At 35.1% G+C, this 17,959-nt stretch overlaps 1 protein-coding gene across 4 annotated transcripts in view; it reads right to left on the reverse strand.

Annotated features, from left to right (window-relative positions):
* Positions 1-17,959, reverse strand: part of LOC126925849 (protein cordon-bleu) — a 96,804-nt gene that overhangs the window by 74,916 nt on the left and 3,929 nt on the right. For 3 of the 4 annotated variants that reach the window (XM_050741829.1, XM_050741828.1, XM_050741835.1), the window contains exon 2: positions 13,460-13,730. In XM_050741829.1, the coding sequence (XP_050597786.1) occupies positions 13,460-13,599 (140 nt within the window). In that variant the 5' untranslated portion in view covers positions 13,600-13,730. Of the gene's footprint in view, positions 1-1,197; positions 1,346-13,459; positions 13,731-17,959 lie in introns of those variants that run through there. The other variant, XM_050741831.1, reaches the window with a different exon arrangement.

The following is a 17,959-nucleotide window of genomic DNA, read 5'->3' on the forward strand; positions in this document are numbered from 1 at the left end:
ATGAATTCCTAAATATATTTATTTTTAATATATATTCAATTATCAAAAGTATCCAGCCAGAGTGTAATTTAATTACAGTATCACGAGTAATAAATGATTGTAATAATCGTATATATTATCTATATTATTATTTCATTATTGTAATACGATAAAGCTCGTTTTAAGTAGCAATATTAGTTAAGTATACACTTTAATTAATTTATAAATTTTATTGACATCCATGCACTGTCGCTACAAATCTATTAAAGTGTCTAAAGATACTTGTATGCCGTAGTGTAAATAAGGAACTTTAGAATCGACATTAGAATACATTAGAATGATTCCAGTGGTATATCTCTTGGTTATGTGACTTGTCTTTTTTCCCGTTCGGTGACCGGCTTTCTATGTATACAGTTTCGTGTTCTCCACAGATCGAGAGATTCTCAATTAGAATTACGGTACCGCAGATTCCGTAAATGAATTAATTTAATTCAGTAATACAGTATGAAATAATTCTTACGTGAATCTAGTGAATTAAGATTTTCAATGTGGGAATTACATTTTAATTACTCGCATTCTTCGTTGTTATAAATACAATGAATTCATAATAAGAAATAGCTAATTGAATTCGACTGCGTGATCACATTGACAAAAGACTTTCTCTCGATTGTAACGTAGTAAATATTCTACGGTGAACAGAAATGCAATCGGCTAGCTGGAACAAGGTTTTATGAACATCTCGTAAAATCGTCGATGTATTTTTTGTTGATGAAATTGGTTGTTCGTTATGAAACAAGCAAAATTAACTCGTGTAAATACTAATCCAAATTAAAATAACCTAAAATTTGTTAACATTAAGGTAAACCTCGAGACATGACTTAAGGATTTTTCTATGTATCGAAATAAATGAAACCTCACTATTCATTATTATGATTTGTATACTTAACTTAAACAAATTTTTGGAAATTAAATAAATTTGAAAGATAATTTAAGGAATTCCATTATACATATTTACAATAGAAAAAAATTGCATATTTGCACATATATAGCGATTATAGCAAATTTAGTGCTGGACAAAATCAATTTGTGGTACCATAACCTATATAAATGTTTATGTCTACAAGAAAACACGTAGAATTTTTACACAACTTGTGATTACTAGCAACTATTATACACAAATCAAAGTTGAGGTAATATAAGATTTGCGATTTAACTCACCGAAATATTTTAAAGATACGTCGCAATTTTAAGCCCATCCTTGTTAAATTTCTCCACAGACACATGAACGGCACTATTCACGAACGTGTTTGAAAATATACTGAGGGTGCGTATGAGGGTTACGCATGATGCACAACGACCGTTGGCAACGGTCGCGTGCTAAAACACCGGTGGCAGCTGCTATACTGCCGGCTCTGAACACTACACCTTGGTTACAGCCTGCCATTTGATTCTTTTCTTTGTTGTGGAAAGACGAAAAAGCAGTATTCAATCGAGAAAAATGAGAAAAGGATGGACGAACTATGTACTTACTTACAAAAGGCAAACAATCGAAGCAACGGATTGTTCGTTGCGGTTGCGCATGTCTGGCACGCGCTTCTGCGCATGTGGTTTCCTACGACTGGTGGAGCCACATATACTATTACCGTATTCATTACTAATAGTACATACTTATGATTTTGTTCTATTTTATTTTGCAATACAAGTAATTAAAATAACTATAATAAAATTTTAGTATGAAAAATAATAAAAATATATTTTATAATGCATAATATACATCATACATTGCAATGTAAATATTACAAGGAAAGAGAAGAATAAGAATAGTAAATAAAAATGCTACTAAAGCAGTATAGAGATAGTGGTATAAGTGGTATAAGTTTAGTCCGATATTAGAAAATAGAAATAGTATTTTGAGATTAGCTTGAAGATTTAAATTTTAATTGAAATAATTTTGGAATAATTGAAATGATTAAAATTTTTGTCAAATAACAAAAATATACGTTGTTAGCGTATTCTACATATTAAAGAAAAAAGTATTAAAATAGAAATTCTACTATAGGAATATAGTGCAATAAGCAGTAATATGTACAATGATAACAATAATAATAATATAAATGGTGTTTTTCGTAATTGGGTCAAGTTTTAAAACAATAAAAAATAAACCAATATTTTATTAGGAAAATAAAATGTGATTGTCCTGAAAGTGGAAGCGCGTCAATTAACATTGAAAAACAAAGTATCCATGAATCGAATTATTCCAGTAAAATTATATTGAGAAAAGTTTTTGTTTCCAGGAAATTCCACAGGAAAGACGATTGCACAAGCAACGATTTGAGGAATGCCAAATCGAAATATAAAAATCGGCATAAAACACAGGAACAGCTGTTCGCGAGTTTTATGGATCGTTTCTTGCGTCCGTCATGATTCGAGAAACGCGATGAAAGAGGAAAGGATTTGGTTTGTTAAACTGTCCGGAGAATCTTGGAAAGTTCGAGCATCATCAGCGAGAATTTATTCCGATGCATTCAATTTAATATCCGACTTAAATCATTAGGATATATTCAACTGTCTTTCGCTAATTAATGTAAATATTGTAATTTAAAAAATATACATATATATATTCTTTAAATTATCTATTTTATGTATATAAATATATACGGATTAATTCGTAAATAAAATAACTCCCCATAAAAAGAACGCAATGAAAACAGAGTAAATCGTAAAAAGTGAAGAAAGAGCCCCTGTGATGTATGCAACACGACCTGCGCAACTGTGAGCATGATTGCAGCGCCACGGAGGCATGCACGCTTCACGTCGCTCGCATAATGAATAAAATTCATTCCTACCTTAATTATAGTCAACACATGTACATACGAGTTTGCTTTCTCAATCCTGATCCCACGAGAATTCCCGGAATATTAATATTTTATGTTTAAGGGAAAAGTTGTTACCTGCAACAGAAAGAATTTTAAATAAATTACAAAATTATACTCCACTGGCTTTTCAATTCCTAAAAACGTGCTTCTAAAGTCGTTTCTTTTTAAAGCAAAAACGTATTTGTGTAATTGTTGAATTTCTTAATCTCTAGGGAAAAACTTGTTATTTGTAATAGAAAGAACTGCAAATACATAATTACAAGATTGTAATGTATTGCATCTTTAATTCCTATAAGGCTAATTTCAAAAGCTTTTTATTTAGAAACAAAAGCCAATTATTAATTAACCAATAATGTTAATATGTAGTAGTATTTGCCTTTTGTACACTGTATTTGCCTTTTGTACATTGTTAATATGTAGTAGTATTTGACATCGTCCACTTTTGTACACTACGATCTTAAAGTTAGAATAACATTTGGTGATGCTTATATTTATTTAGGACATTTGATAGTAGCAGTGGTAGCAATAGTAGTAGCAGTTTGGTGGTAACAGTATACACCTTAATAGTTAACCAAAATATCCAATGAAGCATTGGTTTATATTTTTTTCTTATCTTAATCAATGGAATCCTAACGAAAAGATAAGATAAAAGAGGCGGATCCGTTTTCACCGTTCACGTTAACGGGGACGACCAGATATTATCGGTTCGCACACGTCTTCCGATGGAGCGCGATTTACAAGGCAAAAGTTAGAAAGCATGGCTCCGTCAGCGCTTCCGAAACGCCGAGAGATCTCCCCAGATAGGCGTGCATTCGAGCATATATACCGGCGCATTTTCGTCAGCTCTCGATTTCACGCGAATCTCGTAGTAACATCCTCGAACTCTAACCATCTTGTTACCGTCAATTTATTGCTCAATTTACTTTCAGACGAACTTCCAGCTATGCAAATATTCTCTATACGTACATTATAATTCCGTGGTTAACGCATTATACCGCTATGTAATTATGGCTGCTAAGACAGATTTATTGGCTCCTAGAGGCTACTGTCTTCGTCACTGACGTAAATATGAAAATATCTTTACGATGTGATTTGTATCTATTGGTATGCGTGTATGAGATGTGATCATTTAAATAGAGAAGAGATATACGTAGAAATTGGGGAAACAAAGAACGAGGTTATGTACATAGAAATATGAGGTTAATTAATCAATTTCAGTTAGTACTAGTTTCTGAACTTCGTAATACAAATTTGGGCATTATTAGTGTTCAATTTCTAAGAAACGAATGTGTGATTTACTTTTATTTATTGTATTCATTCATTGCAGGAATATATAGAAGCATATCTGCTTAGATCCAACAATCAACAACAACCTTCTTTGTCCTGTCATTCCTTTTTTTCCTTCTCTTCTTTAACCTCAATTTTAGAATTCTCCATTTCTCTCAATTTAAAAAGATGTATGTATATTTTGAAAATAACTGAACTGTCCCCCAAATCTAACCTAACCTAATCTAACTTAACCCTTTTCTTTTTAAATCCACCGTCCAACCTTCTCGCTTACCCCCGTATCTAACTTGCCCTAAATAAACCTACTTGATCTAACCTAAACTGAACTAATCTATTTAATATAGCTTCACGTAACCTAGCCTAACCCACTTTATCAATCTGATCTAAATTAAACTAACTTAATCTAACCTAATCTAATCTAAGGTAATATAGACTAAACTAACCTAACACCGTCTAATCTAAACTAAGTTAACCTAAACAAATCTAAGGTAAATTAACCTAACTTAAAACACCAGAAAAACCAACGTTCTAAATGCTACAAAAGCGTCATAAACAGTTAGCTTTTAATGAAGAACGAAGAACACTATGTTTTTACTTGGTTCCAGGAAAAATGCGGCAGTGAAAGGATAGCGTAGAGCCAGAGTGACGACTAGGCGAGGCAAATGCGTGCATGTAAATTGTTCGCGGGTACTTTCTACGAATTCATTGTTATTTTCAGAGGCGTCGTGCCTGCGTGTGAGATCCGCAGAAGCACGAGATAACGGTGTGTAACGAGGACATTCTCGAAAGGACTCGGAATGCAATCTCAACACCAGCCGACAAATTGTCTGAGAACAGTGTCGTTCTCAGAGCTGGGCCAGAGAGCCTGCCATCAGCTGTAATTAATCGTAATTACCGGTAATTAGCCGGATCCCTAACTCTTGCGTAATCAGTGATCCTACTGTTTTACTATGCAAAACTTTGGAAATGCATGGATGGAGGAACAAAGAATCGCGTCACTTTCAAAAATAGGATATTCAGTGTTCTGATGATTATAACAGAGGTTTTGAGAATACTGAGAATTCCAACTATGGCATAGAATTTTAATATTTATAGTGGCATTACGTTATGGATGATTGACATGAATCTTTTTTGGGGAATCAAGTTTGATAATTCTAAATATTGGAAGAATCAACTGTATTAAGGTTTCAAGATTCTACTTGTATATTTAGAAATTTTCAAAGATTCATTGTTATATAACAAGTAATTTTAGACACTTTTACTTCTTCTCTAATTTCGCACGGTTCCAATATGATTAATTTCATTTTTAAAAAAAGAAGAAAAGATCTTGTTCAATTTCCAATAATAAACTATTGAATTTTCTAAAATCTTCTTCTTTACACACCTAAAGATCTATAACAGAAGAATCTATTAATGGAAAGAAATAAAAGAAATAATAAAACTAGTAAACCAAGGATCCAAAACAGTTCCAAAATGGTAAAGAATCTCTTCATGAGGGTACTTATTATAGTACTTAATAACTGATACAAATTCCTATACATGCACATAGTGATCATGTTCTATTTTTCTAATTGTATTCATAAAGATACAATTTGCATAAATATCCACCTATCCACAAGTAAATTAGGCTATCCACTCTATAAATAGAAGTTTACCATTTATTAAGTGAATAACAGATACCGATAAGATGTTCCATCCACTGATACGTCCAACCAAACTACGTACTTACTATAACTTCTCCCCCAGCAACAAAGTAAGTAGCTGATTCCAAGTTCCACTACATTAAACCCATCATATTAACCCATGCATCATGCTAACTCATCACCTGTTGCTGGCAAATTGTGGTGGAACCACGACAGCTTGGATAAGACCGGTTGCCAAGAGAAATATGCACAAGAGGAAAAAGCGTCCGATTTAAAATGATAGCCGTGTCGTGGCGAGATCTGAATTCCCCCCGTGGATGATCGGCCGTTTAACATTGAAGACACGCATCCTTTTGGCACGGGGATGCATCGACGAGGATGCCCCGCCTAGTTGCAGAGAAACGATCGTGTACAAGCATAGACGCGTTTCCAATCGTTCAGTTATTCCATCCGCGACACCATCGCGTTTCCGTTCTGACGGGAAGTGATATGAATTCATCGGGGTTCCATCGATCCACCGCTTGGCGGGGGCATTTCAATCGTCCGGCTGCTGCAGGTGTGTGACATTAGTTAGCCAGTGAGGAACCATGAGAGGACCGCATGATAAATCCCATTTTTGGCATATTTGAAAAGAGAAGAAGATAATCAGCTTTTTGATACAGTTAACAAGGCAAAGAGAACCAGTTGGATTCAGAAACACAAAAAAATAGGCGATTCCATTTTCTTCAAAAAGGAGAAGAAGACCAGTTAGGTTCAACGAGCGTTAGACGAGCAATATTATCCTCAATAGTTCAGCTTCTTAAACGCTATATTGATAACATACATTGATCGTCTGAATGATCTTTTAAAGATATAAAAGATATATATAATGTACCTTTACCAAGAAAGGTAAAATAAGTAACTGAAATGGATGCTAGTAAATAACTAAAATAAGTAAAATTACTGAAACGTAAGATTACTATCTTGACAATTAGATTAAGTCTACTATATCAAAAATTGTTATCTAAATGTGCTATCTGCTTCGCCTAATATCAAGAATTAAATCCACCTTCCTTAATACCCTGTTTTAAAAGATCATACTTGTTTTACATATACATAATTAGTGAAGCCCGGTGTAATAATTTAAGAAAACTAGCAACAGTGTGCGAACTTCTAGCGAGTGAATTATCATAATTGTTAAGAGTTGCCATAGCAGTAATCGCATTAAGTGCATGTTCCCTGGCATGAAATCTTGGGCCACATTAATAATGCAAAGAAAGTGGCTATGGCGTACAAGCTCCTAGTGAATGAAGCCAAACGACAGAGCAGTTTCAGTAGGCACGTATCCTTGGTGGTGTCCCTCATTATCATGGAACAACATTCCACGTAACAGCGGCCGACGACATAATTTCCATTCTGAATCGAGGCTCGTTCAAAGCGACCGGCCATCGACTGGCATAGAAAGTGCTTAGGTAACCTTAACACCGTGCTTATCGGACGGCATGCCAACAAGAAAAGCAGTCCAACCCGTGATTTTTGCCGGACCAGATCCCGTGAAAATCGAAACTCGACCAGTTTCTCTTGCCCATTTCAACACTGGCGTTCCCCTGATCTCTTTCCTCTTTTCTCTTGGATTATTCATCAGCCCACCTTAACAAGATCATTCCAGCAGCTCTACTTGTTCTTTCAATGTGGTTTCTGCTTGGGATGCCTGGTCAGCTTGAATTTAAATATTTTCAGATTATTATTGGACTTTCTCTTAATCGGCCAAGTTTTATACTTATTCTTCTATGGTCAATTGAGTTTCGGTCCAGGATTGATTCTTTAGAAATTTCGCAGACTTTATTATGATCGCAGATCTGGAGATTCTTCAGTTTTCACTTTTACGAGTATATTTAAAGACTTCTGCTTTGTTGATTTTTCTATCTGCTGATTCTTGCAACCTCAATTCCACCGATTCTTAGTTTACTTTTATGCATCGTTATACTTCAGAACTCCTTCTATTCGTTGACATTCTTCAGTTCAGATTTTTCCCTTTGCTTAATAAAACTGTCTCAAGTAACAGTTAGGAAAATACAAGAATAAAAATATTTACAATTAGCCAATTCTCCTGACAAGTCTTTTCTAAGAAAAATAGTTCTGGTTTCCTCTAAGGCCTAGGAAATCTAGTATCCTTTAAGTAATTTGATGCTCAAATTGAAAGATTAAAACAGTAAAGAATTATAATAATATTCCCTAAATACATACCATCTTAACATATTTAATCCAATCGCTAAGCCTTACAATTACCAATGATCAAGATCACCGCTTCATCCTAGTCTTTGCACAATTGATCTCAGAGTGGTTTCCTGTGGATCAAGAACGGTGCTTGTCGAAGGTCGTCCATGTGCAGTTAGATCGAGGTCCTCTTTCACCCAAGATCCCTCCAGGCAGATCCATTGTTGTGGTTCGCTGAGATGCCGCTGGTCCCAAAAGCCAGATTCTCACAATCCCCGGTTTCTCCCTAATGGGAAGCATTCTCTCCCTCCTTCCTCCACCTCCGTACGCAACAGAACTGGAAGATTAATGCGCGATTGTCCGGCTGGCAAACTAATTCCGGCCCCCGGTACACGCTGGACTTAGATTAACGTTCCTTTCCACGGGTGAACCGCTATTTCCAATCGATTACGTTTAATCCACAGCATCGTTTCCAGTGTTTTACACGCGTACACCATTCCTCTTGGTAAGTAATTACTTTTACTGGGGCTTGTATTCGCCATCCTCGACGCATCGGACACGTCTTCTTACTTCTTGCTTCTTGGGTGACTGTGTTTACATCTGTGCTTGTGATTTTAGAATTTATTACTCCCAGCAATATTCCTAAATTGTTGCAGTTAGATCCACTTCTTTGAATTTATTGTTTCGCCTCTTTTAATCTGAGGCAATTATGTTGTTGTGAGGTGTTATTACTGTGCATCGTATTTTTTAAGGGACCCTAGATTTCCTAGGGAACCCTAGATTTTCTAAGGGTTCTAGATTTCCTAGGGGACCCTAGCTTTCCTAGGGGACCCTAGATTTCCTAGGGAGCACTAGAGACAGGAGAGATTTACAAAAAGAATTTTTTAATTGTGAATTCTTCTTGCTCGTAATAACAAAACGAGTGAAGGTGTAACTGCGAGTAAAAAATAATCGTATTTCAATTTTTGAAATTTGTTCTGCTCTCAAAAAAGTGGCGTGACTGATTTTTGGACTGGCCTGGTCTTCAATAATTTCCTTGGAATAAATGGCAATGGTAATTAACTTAATTGACCCTTTACTAACGTATTAAGAAATATTGTATTTCACTGTTGGCTACGGAATATTCATCAAATGTTAACATGCATTATTTTCTAACTTGCGATTTCCTAATTACTCGGCTTTCCAATTTCCTAAATCCACCGTGCATCATTTCCACACCGCATTTTTATCCGTATTGCAATATAACGACCATTCTTTCAAAACCTGCCAATATTCCTTATACAGAATGAATTGCAAAAAAGAAAATAATTTATTCCTTTCTTAAGCTAAACTTTCCAAGACACTAAATTTACATGTTACGAATTAAAAAAATATCTAAGCAAAATTGTCCCTCGAAAAAGTTTCCAATGTTTCAGCATATTTTTAAATTTTAATGTTTATACAATTTATTACATACAAATATCGTATCCCTCCTATTCTCCTTTCTAAAAAATATATTTCATCTCATTCTGAATGAAACTAACTTCCAAAATACTAAATTTAAATATTAAAAAAGAAATCAACAATCTTTGAACAAAACCATTGGGAAATTAAGCTATGAAATATATTACATGGTAGACAACAGATTGTCCCATTTCATGAGTCACCAGATGGCCTTTTACCGGCAAAAGAGGATGGGCGGCGAAGAAGAGCCGATACCGCTTTATACCGGCGATCTCTAGAGTAATTAAGCACGCTGACACGATTCCAGTTGTACTTCCAGCTAGGAAAAACCAAGACGAAGGAAACGATACCAGATAAGGCACAATCGCGACGTCCATACTCTGACTCACGTAACCTTCTTGCATGGCTATTGAAAGGGGACGAGTACGATGAACTAGATAAATGGTAAAAGGTAAGATCATCAGTTGTTTGAAAAACATAGAAGTACGAGATTCTATTGATTTACAGCCTTAGATGTGATTCTGTGCAAGTGTCACCAGGTTTCAGTAGTTTCAAAAGGTTTATGCAAGTCTGTTGAGGAAGATCAAGGAGAAACATTGTTTCAGATCTTTGTTCTTATGGTACAATTGCAGAACCTACAGTTATATCGATTACAACTAGATGAATTATGTTTGCATAGGGGCTAATTAATGATTCTTTAGATAATTAGGTGATTATTTGGGGAATCGATTAACATGGATAACTATGAAGTTGGGCAAGCTATGGAAAGTGATTAATTAATGGGTATTAAGATAAAAAATCTAATGCACAGATTGGATATTAGAGATTATTTATAATTATCAGGTACAAGCAAGGAGTCTGTTTAAGGAACAAGATCTTTCATATAGAAGCACGTGATGATTTCACACTGAATATTTATTGGAGATAGAATTGTAGTGTACTAAAGATTGGATACTCTTCAGAAATTCCTTTGCATGATATCATGTGATATATAAACTCATAGCCTGCTACTTTCATACCGTTCCAGATATAAATTTTATTAATATTATTCACCTGACCAATGGCAGCTTTCTCCTGCAAAGCAGTAGAATATCCTGATAAAATTTCTTAACATAATGAGATCAAAACTAGCCAATAATAAGATCTTGTATCTCTTTTTTTAAATATAAAATCATTATTCTTATCAAACATTACTCTCAATGAACTTCAACTGAAAATGCTAACTTTTCACTTTTATGGAAATGAAGAAATACACATCCAATATTGTAAAATATTTTTCTATCCCTATCATTGAAACAAATGTAGAAGAATTACTAATTATAGAATGTACAATAACCTTGTAGCTTTTTAACTTCAACAAGTTAATGCTTGATTATCAAAGCAATAAATTTTTATATCTCCTTTCCAATCAAGTTATTTCTTAATAATATCATTCTCAATGGATCTCGATTAAAAATGCACCTTTTCACTTTTATACAAACAGAGAGGCACATAAAACATTTTTAAATATTCATCTATGTTTGTTGGCTTGAACAAATGAAGAAGAGCCAGTGAAACGAAACAAGGATGATCATTTAACGCCGGAGGATCATTAAGAACACACGTCCTTCGAACGGGAACACTTTGTTCCAGCTTGGGAACACGGTTGGCATCGAAGATAAAAACCGGCTAATAACTTACGCAACGTTAATATCGCAATTATGATTCGCACCGTTGCTCTTGTCTTTTCCTTCCATCTCTAACGGTAGCAACCACTAATCACCGTATTCAAATCCGGCTTTTGCGGCCGTTTACACACTCACACGTGGCCAGTGTGCATGTAAAATCATCAGCATTAAATTCAGGAAAGCATCTTCCAATAATCTTATGATAATAATGCAAATTATGGCACAGGGTGGTTCTCCATACTCTCTTGAAACTTGAATAATTGCCTGGTACTTATCAGTAACTTTTCCTGACTCGTGTAATTAAATTATAAATTTAATTATTATTAAAACACAATAAAATTTTATTAGGAGGTTTAGGTGTTTTCTTCAAGGAAATCTGAAATGTTGGAATGAACTGTAAATTTTAAAAGAATTCTAATGAAGCAGTAGTCATAATCATATTGGACTTGATATTTAATATGAACTTTAATTTTTCTCAAGATGCCTTGATAGTGGAAGAATTGCTGTAGTCCAATCTCCAAGGATCTAATTTGTAAGAACTATACTTCATCTATGAATATTAATCTTTCTCAGATGTGGGAAGAAATAATGACCCCAGTCCAATATTATGTTGGATCTAAGGCTTCAAGAATCTTCTAATTTGTAAAATCTGTAACCTTACATAATATTCCACCTATGAATATTAATCTTTAATCAAGTGAGTACAGAGGTGTATGTACATACTTTGATCCCAGGAAGATTGCAGTGTTCCAAAATTATATTGAATCTGATACTCTAAGAATCTTCTAATTTATAATATCTATGATCTTATATAATATTCTATCTATGAACATTAATTTTTCATCAAGCGAATGAAGTAAGTAGGCAGATATTCTGGTCCAAGGAAGATTGCTATAAATATTCTGGTATTATATTGAATCTGATGTTTTAAGTATCTTCTAATCTTCTAACATTTCACTAATAATGAAATCTACTCTCAAGCGAAAAAAGAAATACTCCTCTAAGTAAAGAGGTAATCTGATCTCAATATTATATTGAATCTGATACTCTATATATCTTCTACTATTCAATAACAATAAAATCTATTTCAAGCAAAGTCTTCCCAAGTTTTCAGTTAGTTGACACAAGATCAATTACTATAAATGAAGTGTAGAACAGAAATGACAATGTATGTAGTAAATAAATCCATCGATTGGTAACAGTACTTGGGAACAGAATAAAAATGAGGCTGCTGCAACAGCACAACCAATCTCCTAAAAGGGAATCGTTTCTCATTAAAAGGAAACACTGCCTCCCACATATATAACGTTGCACGTTACACGTGACTGCGTTCCACGGACACGCAGGGCGCAACATCCTGAGGGCGATCGGGGATCATTCCATCAGTGCACGCGTAGGAAGTTATTCCACTTGTCCAACAGTATCGAACGATACCTACTTTTACCTCCGGTCGACCTTCGCATTACGACTTACTTTTCTCGAGCTCCACCGGCCAGAGATCTCAACGAAAACATTCGACTATCCTGCAAGTTCCTCGGAGTATCTGGTTATCCAAAAGTATTGGAAATATTTAAATTCGTGCAAGTATTTTAATGCATCAATGAATCTGAAGATATATGTAGCTGACACTATTGGAAAGTGTGAAAGAGAAATATCTGAATATGTATGATGATAGTCATGTACGTATGTTTATAATTACTCGAGTTATGCATGAATGATCATCTAGAATGAAAGTTTTCTAAAATAGCTGAACCGTTCAGGATGTTCACAATACTCAAAATACTTGAGTGGTTGGCTATCTGGATTTTAGAACATATCAGAAAACCTATGATCATTAAATACTTTCTAGAGTATTTGAGACTATTATGAAGTATTTGAACTACCCAAATTTTCTATAATATTTAAAGTATACCTGTAAAACTTAAGTATCTGACTAGTTATACTATATATGTCTCAGTACCTGAGAACGCTGAACACTTTCTAGAGTATCTGAAGGTGCTTCAAAGCAAATATCTGAATTACTCGCAATTAATCTGACTACCAATAATACCTGACTGCCTAATTTACGCTTAGTCTAAGTTAAATACTAGAAAGTGTTTAAAGTACCCAAAAAATACTTAAAAACTAAACCATCCAGAATGTCTAAAACACTCTTTTAAAAGTTCTTTTCAATCCAACGTCAAAATGCTCAAGATACTCAACATGAAATCATTGAAAGCACCTTCCAATCCATCATGCGCACCTGTTGAAATAACAAGTATAGATTCTGAAGGATCACTCAATCCTGCAGACCCCTGGCCACTTTTACCTATGACAAATCAGATTGGACATAGTGTACGGTCAAATCAAACAGGAAAAGGTGACTCACCTGTTCTTACGCGGCAGTGTCGTAATAGCCATGTTCAAGGACCCCTCGTACCGATGATTGTCCTCCTTCGATCGCCTAGGCAACTCCGTGCAGACACCCTGCGTGAAGCTGTAGGTCCTCCGCTTTTTCAGGCACAACATCTTTGCTTCCTTTTCTCTCACACACTTGGACCCTCTGTTCTCCTCACTCTGTTACCTCATAACTCACCACCAACACACACTCTGTCCATCCTCATGTCCTCTGGCACTTGGTCACTCTGCGGTACATCAACCTGAACAGAATCACAATTCCCTTTGTCAGATATCAGCCGATTAATTTAATCACAATATATTTATTATCGATTTCAATCAGTCAAACAGATTTGAAATAATAATTCTTGGAATTACTTTTCTCTATATTGGGTATTATTTGATTGACTAAGAGTCAGATAATGTGGAAACGAAATTTATGGAGTCTTTTGGTATGAGTGCTGGTTTAAGCGAGACTTTTCATTGAATTGGAGGAGAAGGCAAGGCCGGATGCGACTTGGAACCGAGCGGAACCGCGACTGCGAGCCGATTGTCAGAGGCGACGAGAGAGAGACGTCAGACTCGTGGCGAAGTTATAACTGTACTGAAGGCTGCGTTCAGAATCTTTCCTCAGGCGCAAGTGCGCCCGGTGATAATGACCCCCACGAAAATTACGGGGGCTCCGGCTCCCGGTCACGATCCCGCATAAGTTTTGTTAGATGCCGTTTTTTAATTGCGTACTGCCCGACTTCTACTTGTTCTACCTGCATTTTTATATTTTCATTGTTTCCTTCTGTATGTTTAGTATCGAACGTTTGAATATTTTCACATGTGGATATTTTTTTAAATTAATGTTACAATCCTTGTATAGTAATGTATTTGTTCTGTAAGTATCTTCATATTTTTCCTGTTTCTTTTTTCCTTTCTTCTTTATATCCAGTACTAAAGGTTCAATTATTTCCATATTTTCTTATTATTAGAATCCTTGTACGCTAGCATATTATCAAAGTGTCTGCTTGCTTTCCACTTGTTCTACCAAACTTGTTTGTACATTTTTAGTTACTTTTTCAGGATCTAATGTTAAAGGTCCGCTTAACAGATGAATATTTCTTTCCTATTATTAGGGCCTCTGCATTTATGCAACACTTTGTTGTCCTTCTGTTTCTAAATTGAGTTAGACAATTTAAGCAAATTGGAAAAATGTTTTACAATTAACGAGTTTATTATTTCTTGAAGAAAATATCCTCCGACTTGAAAGAAGCTTAAGACCAAACAATTTCACTTAATTGGCGACGATGATTAAAACCAAAAGATCAAAGTCAAAGGATCTACAAAACTCTACATCGTCCTTTGCCAAATTAAAACAATCGCTAGACATAAAAAATCCTATTCTAAAAATTCCAAAGTGAAACGAAAAAACCAAGACCGTTCTCTTTGACATCTAGAAATTCCTGTATTATTTTCTAGAATTTTCTGGGCTCGTTTGTAACGTTGAAGATATAAGTAACTAGCGTTCGAACGGTCAGCGAGTAAGAACGCTTTTGAATGTGTTGTATCTGCATTGGATGCCGAGAATCGGCGGCAGACTCCTTTCGAATTCCCCATAGAACACCTGATGGTGTCGTACGTGGCGCCAAATCGGCGTCACGGTTGCGATTCTCGAATCGAAAATCAAGCAAGCCGAGAATCACCAGCCGATTCGAATTTTCAAATAGAAACAACGAGACAGGAATAACAAAAGCGCTTTGCCAACGCGCTCATGTAATCGCCGCTTTCGAGTTCTGACCACTTTTTCACCTGGAATCCACGATGGGAAAAGGTGTTGCTCCCAGAATTGTGTAACACAGCGCCAATAAAAATTAATTATGCGCTTCATACACGCCTCTTTCTCTAAATTCTACTCGTTCATACTGCTCAGTTATAATTACACATTTACATGTTTCTCTATTTTCTTATTTTTGCCTTTAGCTCGCCTTTAGCTGGTGATCTTGGCTATTCAACATAGCACTACTAGGCTTACTTTCTCTTTCTTCCAGAATTCCTGAAACACCGAATAAATACATATTTATATGCAAATTCTCCGCTTTGAGATTAGGTTGATAGCTGCATGAAATATCTTCAATTATTATTATTATTATCATTCTTGTCACTATGTGCACACTATATTCTGATATGGAGTATTCTGTTTCATATTTTATGGTTATATATGTGTGTATGCATAGGTGTAGATGTTCAGTTCTTTGAATATTCCTTTCTAAGTATCTATAATCTCTAAATACTATAATGTTGTCTAGCTAGGTTTTATAAATACATTAACTGAATATATTACAGATATTTGTAATATAATCCAAATTTCGTGTTTCTAGTTACAGATTAACTTATGCAGAAGAGTCTAACGAAAGCAGAAGTTACTGACGCGATACTAGCGCCACCATCGTCAACTACTCGGGGGTCCCCCAATCTCACATATCTAAGGCTATTCTTTTCATACATGTTTCTGCAGCGATTCCAAACAATACATTAAAAACTATAGACGAGCAAGGTACTAGTCATTTTTCGTTCTCTTCGCAGAGAGATACTGATCAAACTACATTTTCATCTCCTGTGCCTATGTCCAGCGACGTATAACACACGGGACCAACATGAGAAATTAACAGAAAAAAGCCAATGAACTAAAGAAGAAACGCAGGAATTACTGTCATAGCAAATTACAATGATAAATAGAACATAATAAAGGTATATTACACGCGATACATAGTTTTTTCCTGTGAGCAAAAACCAACTAACTCGATGCATAATAAGGATGATTAAATCATTGAGGACGCCATCACGTCAAGAAATTAATTCTTCATTTCATTCTTTTGGCTCGCGTATCTGAGCACGAAATTGAAATTATCACGTATACACGCGATTTTTCTCGGGAACCTCTTTACGATCTAACTCCATTATCAACTGGCCGTCCTGATTAATATCAAGCTGAGCTGAGAGGAGCACGATCGCCGCTAACGACCAATTATCATAGAACGATTCTCAGACAAGCTAGATTCATTGGCTATAACGTCGATGATTCAAGCCAGGCTCTTCCCCATGAATTATTCATTCGGCGTCTAACGGATAGACTTGGCAGTAGAATTCACGCGGAATGCACTTCCCTTCCTTTCGATTCGATCCATGGCACAGGTGTATTAGTATCGCTTTTAGTTCTTCTTTCTCTGTTTTCCATGTTTGCCGTTTCTCTTTTTCTTATTGTTGGCAAGTCTGTGATAAGAAAATTGCTAAGTGTTGAACAGCCAATACTCTTTGGCAGCTGCCATATTTTATTTTGTCTTAGATAGTTAATTGATAGTTTATAGGTTAGGAATGTTCGGATACGTTATAGTGACATAGCATCCAGTGGTATCTATTTCGATGCAATTCCTAACACAAGTGTATTAATATTCCTTCTAGATCTTCTTCCTTTATTTTCTATCTTTCTAATCGTTGGTACTGTTCTGGGATAAACAAATTTCTGAGTGTTAACCAATCAATTCTCTCAGACAGCTGCCATATTTTATTTTGCCTGAGATGTGAACAAATTGATAGTTTATAGATTATGATGATTAGAATGCATTCTAGTGACTTTGATTTAGTAACTATAATATTTCAATTTGTAATATTCCTGTAAAGAAGCCTTGGCTTCTCAACATTTAGTTGAGAGAGGTTACATTTATATTATGGAATTTTGTAATTCCAATTATGCGATTAATTAAGTAATTGTTACTTTCAATTTACAATAAAAATCACGTTCTATCTTCTAAATATCATAATGCATATGTATTTTATTCTTAATATTCCGGTTAAGTGATTTTTCTTTTTATTTGAGGTTAGAAAGAGTTGCCGGAATCCATAAAATATCAGATAAAGAGTCGAATAGACATATGTTTTATCTCCTAATATTATAACATATACTTTATTCTCGATATTATATATGCTTATTCAAAGATAAAGAACTTTTCAAATTGTTCTGTACATCTTCCTTTCGAGTAATTAAACTCTACCTTAATTTCCAACGACTATGACTACAATGGCTACCAATATAATCTCAAAAACCCGATTATAACTAATTAAACCAATCTATCTAATAACTTCTCGAGACTACCAGCATTAGATATAGGTCAAAACGTCAAGGCTGATTTACCATAAGATTAACTATTGTATCATTTAATTAATTATCGAAAATTAAAAGCGAGATATCCTTGTTACCGTTAACTTCCTGCCTTCGTGACTAATTCGAAAAACTTCCTAGTTGGTAACGTTATATCAAAGTTGCTTTCAGATCGAAAGTTATTATGGACGATATCCAACAACTCCAACATTCATTAACTCCTCCATGAGTTCTTATAATCCTCCGTGAGGCTCTTATTACTAATTCTTGCATGATTGCCTGACGATTTACAGATAGCCAGTACTGCCAACCGTCGTTCCACGAGACTCAGGGAAAAAAAAACTTCGA

This window comes from Bombus affinis, chromosome 16, assembly GCF_024516045.1.
Source record: "Bombus affinis isolate iyBomAffi1 chromosome 16, iyBomAffi1.2, whole genome shotgun sequence".
In the NCBI taxonomy this organism is placed as follows: Eukaryota; Metazoa; Arthropoda; class Insecta; order Hymenoptera; family Apidae; genus Bombus; species Bombus affinis.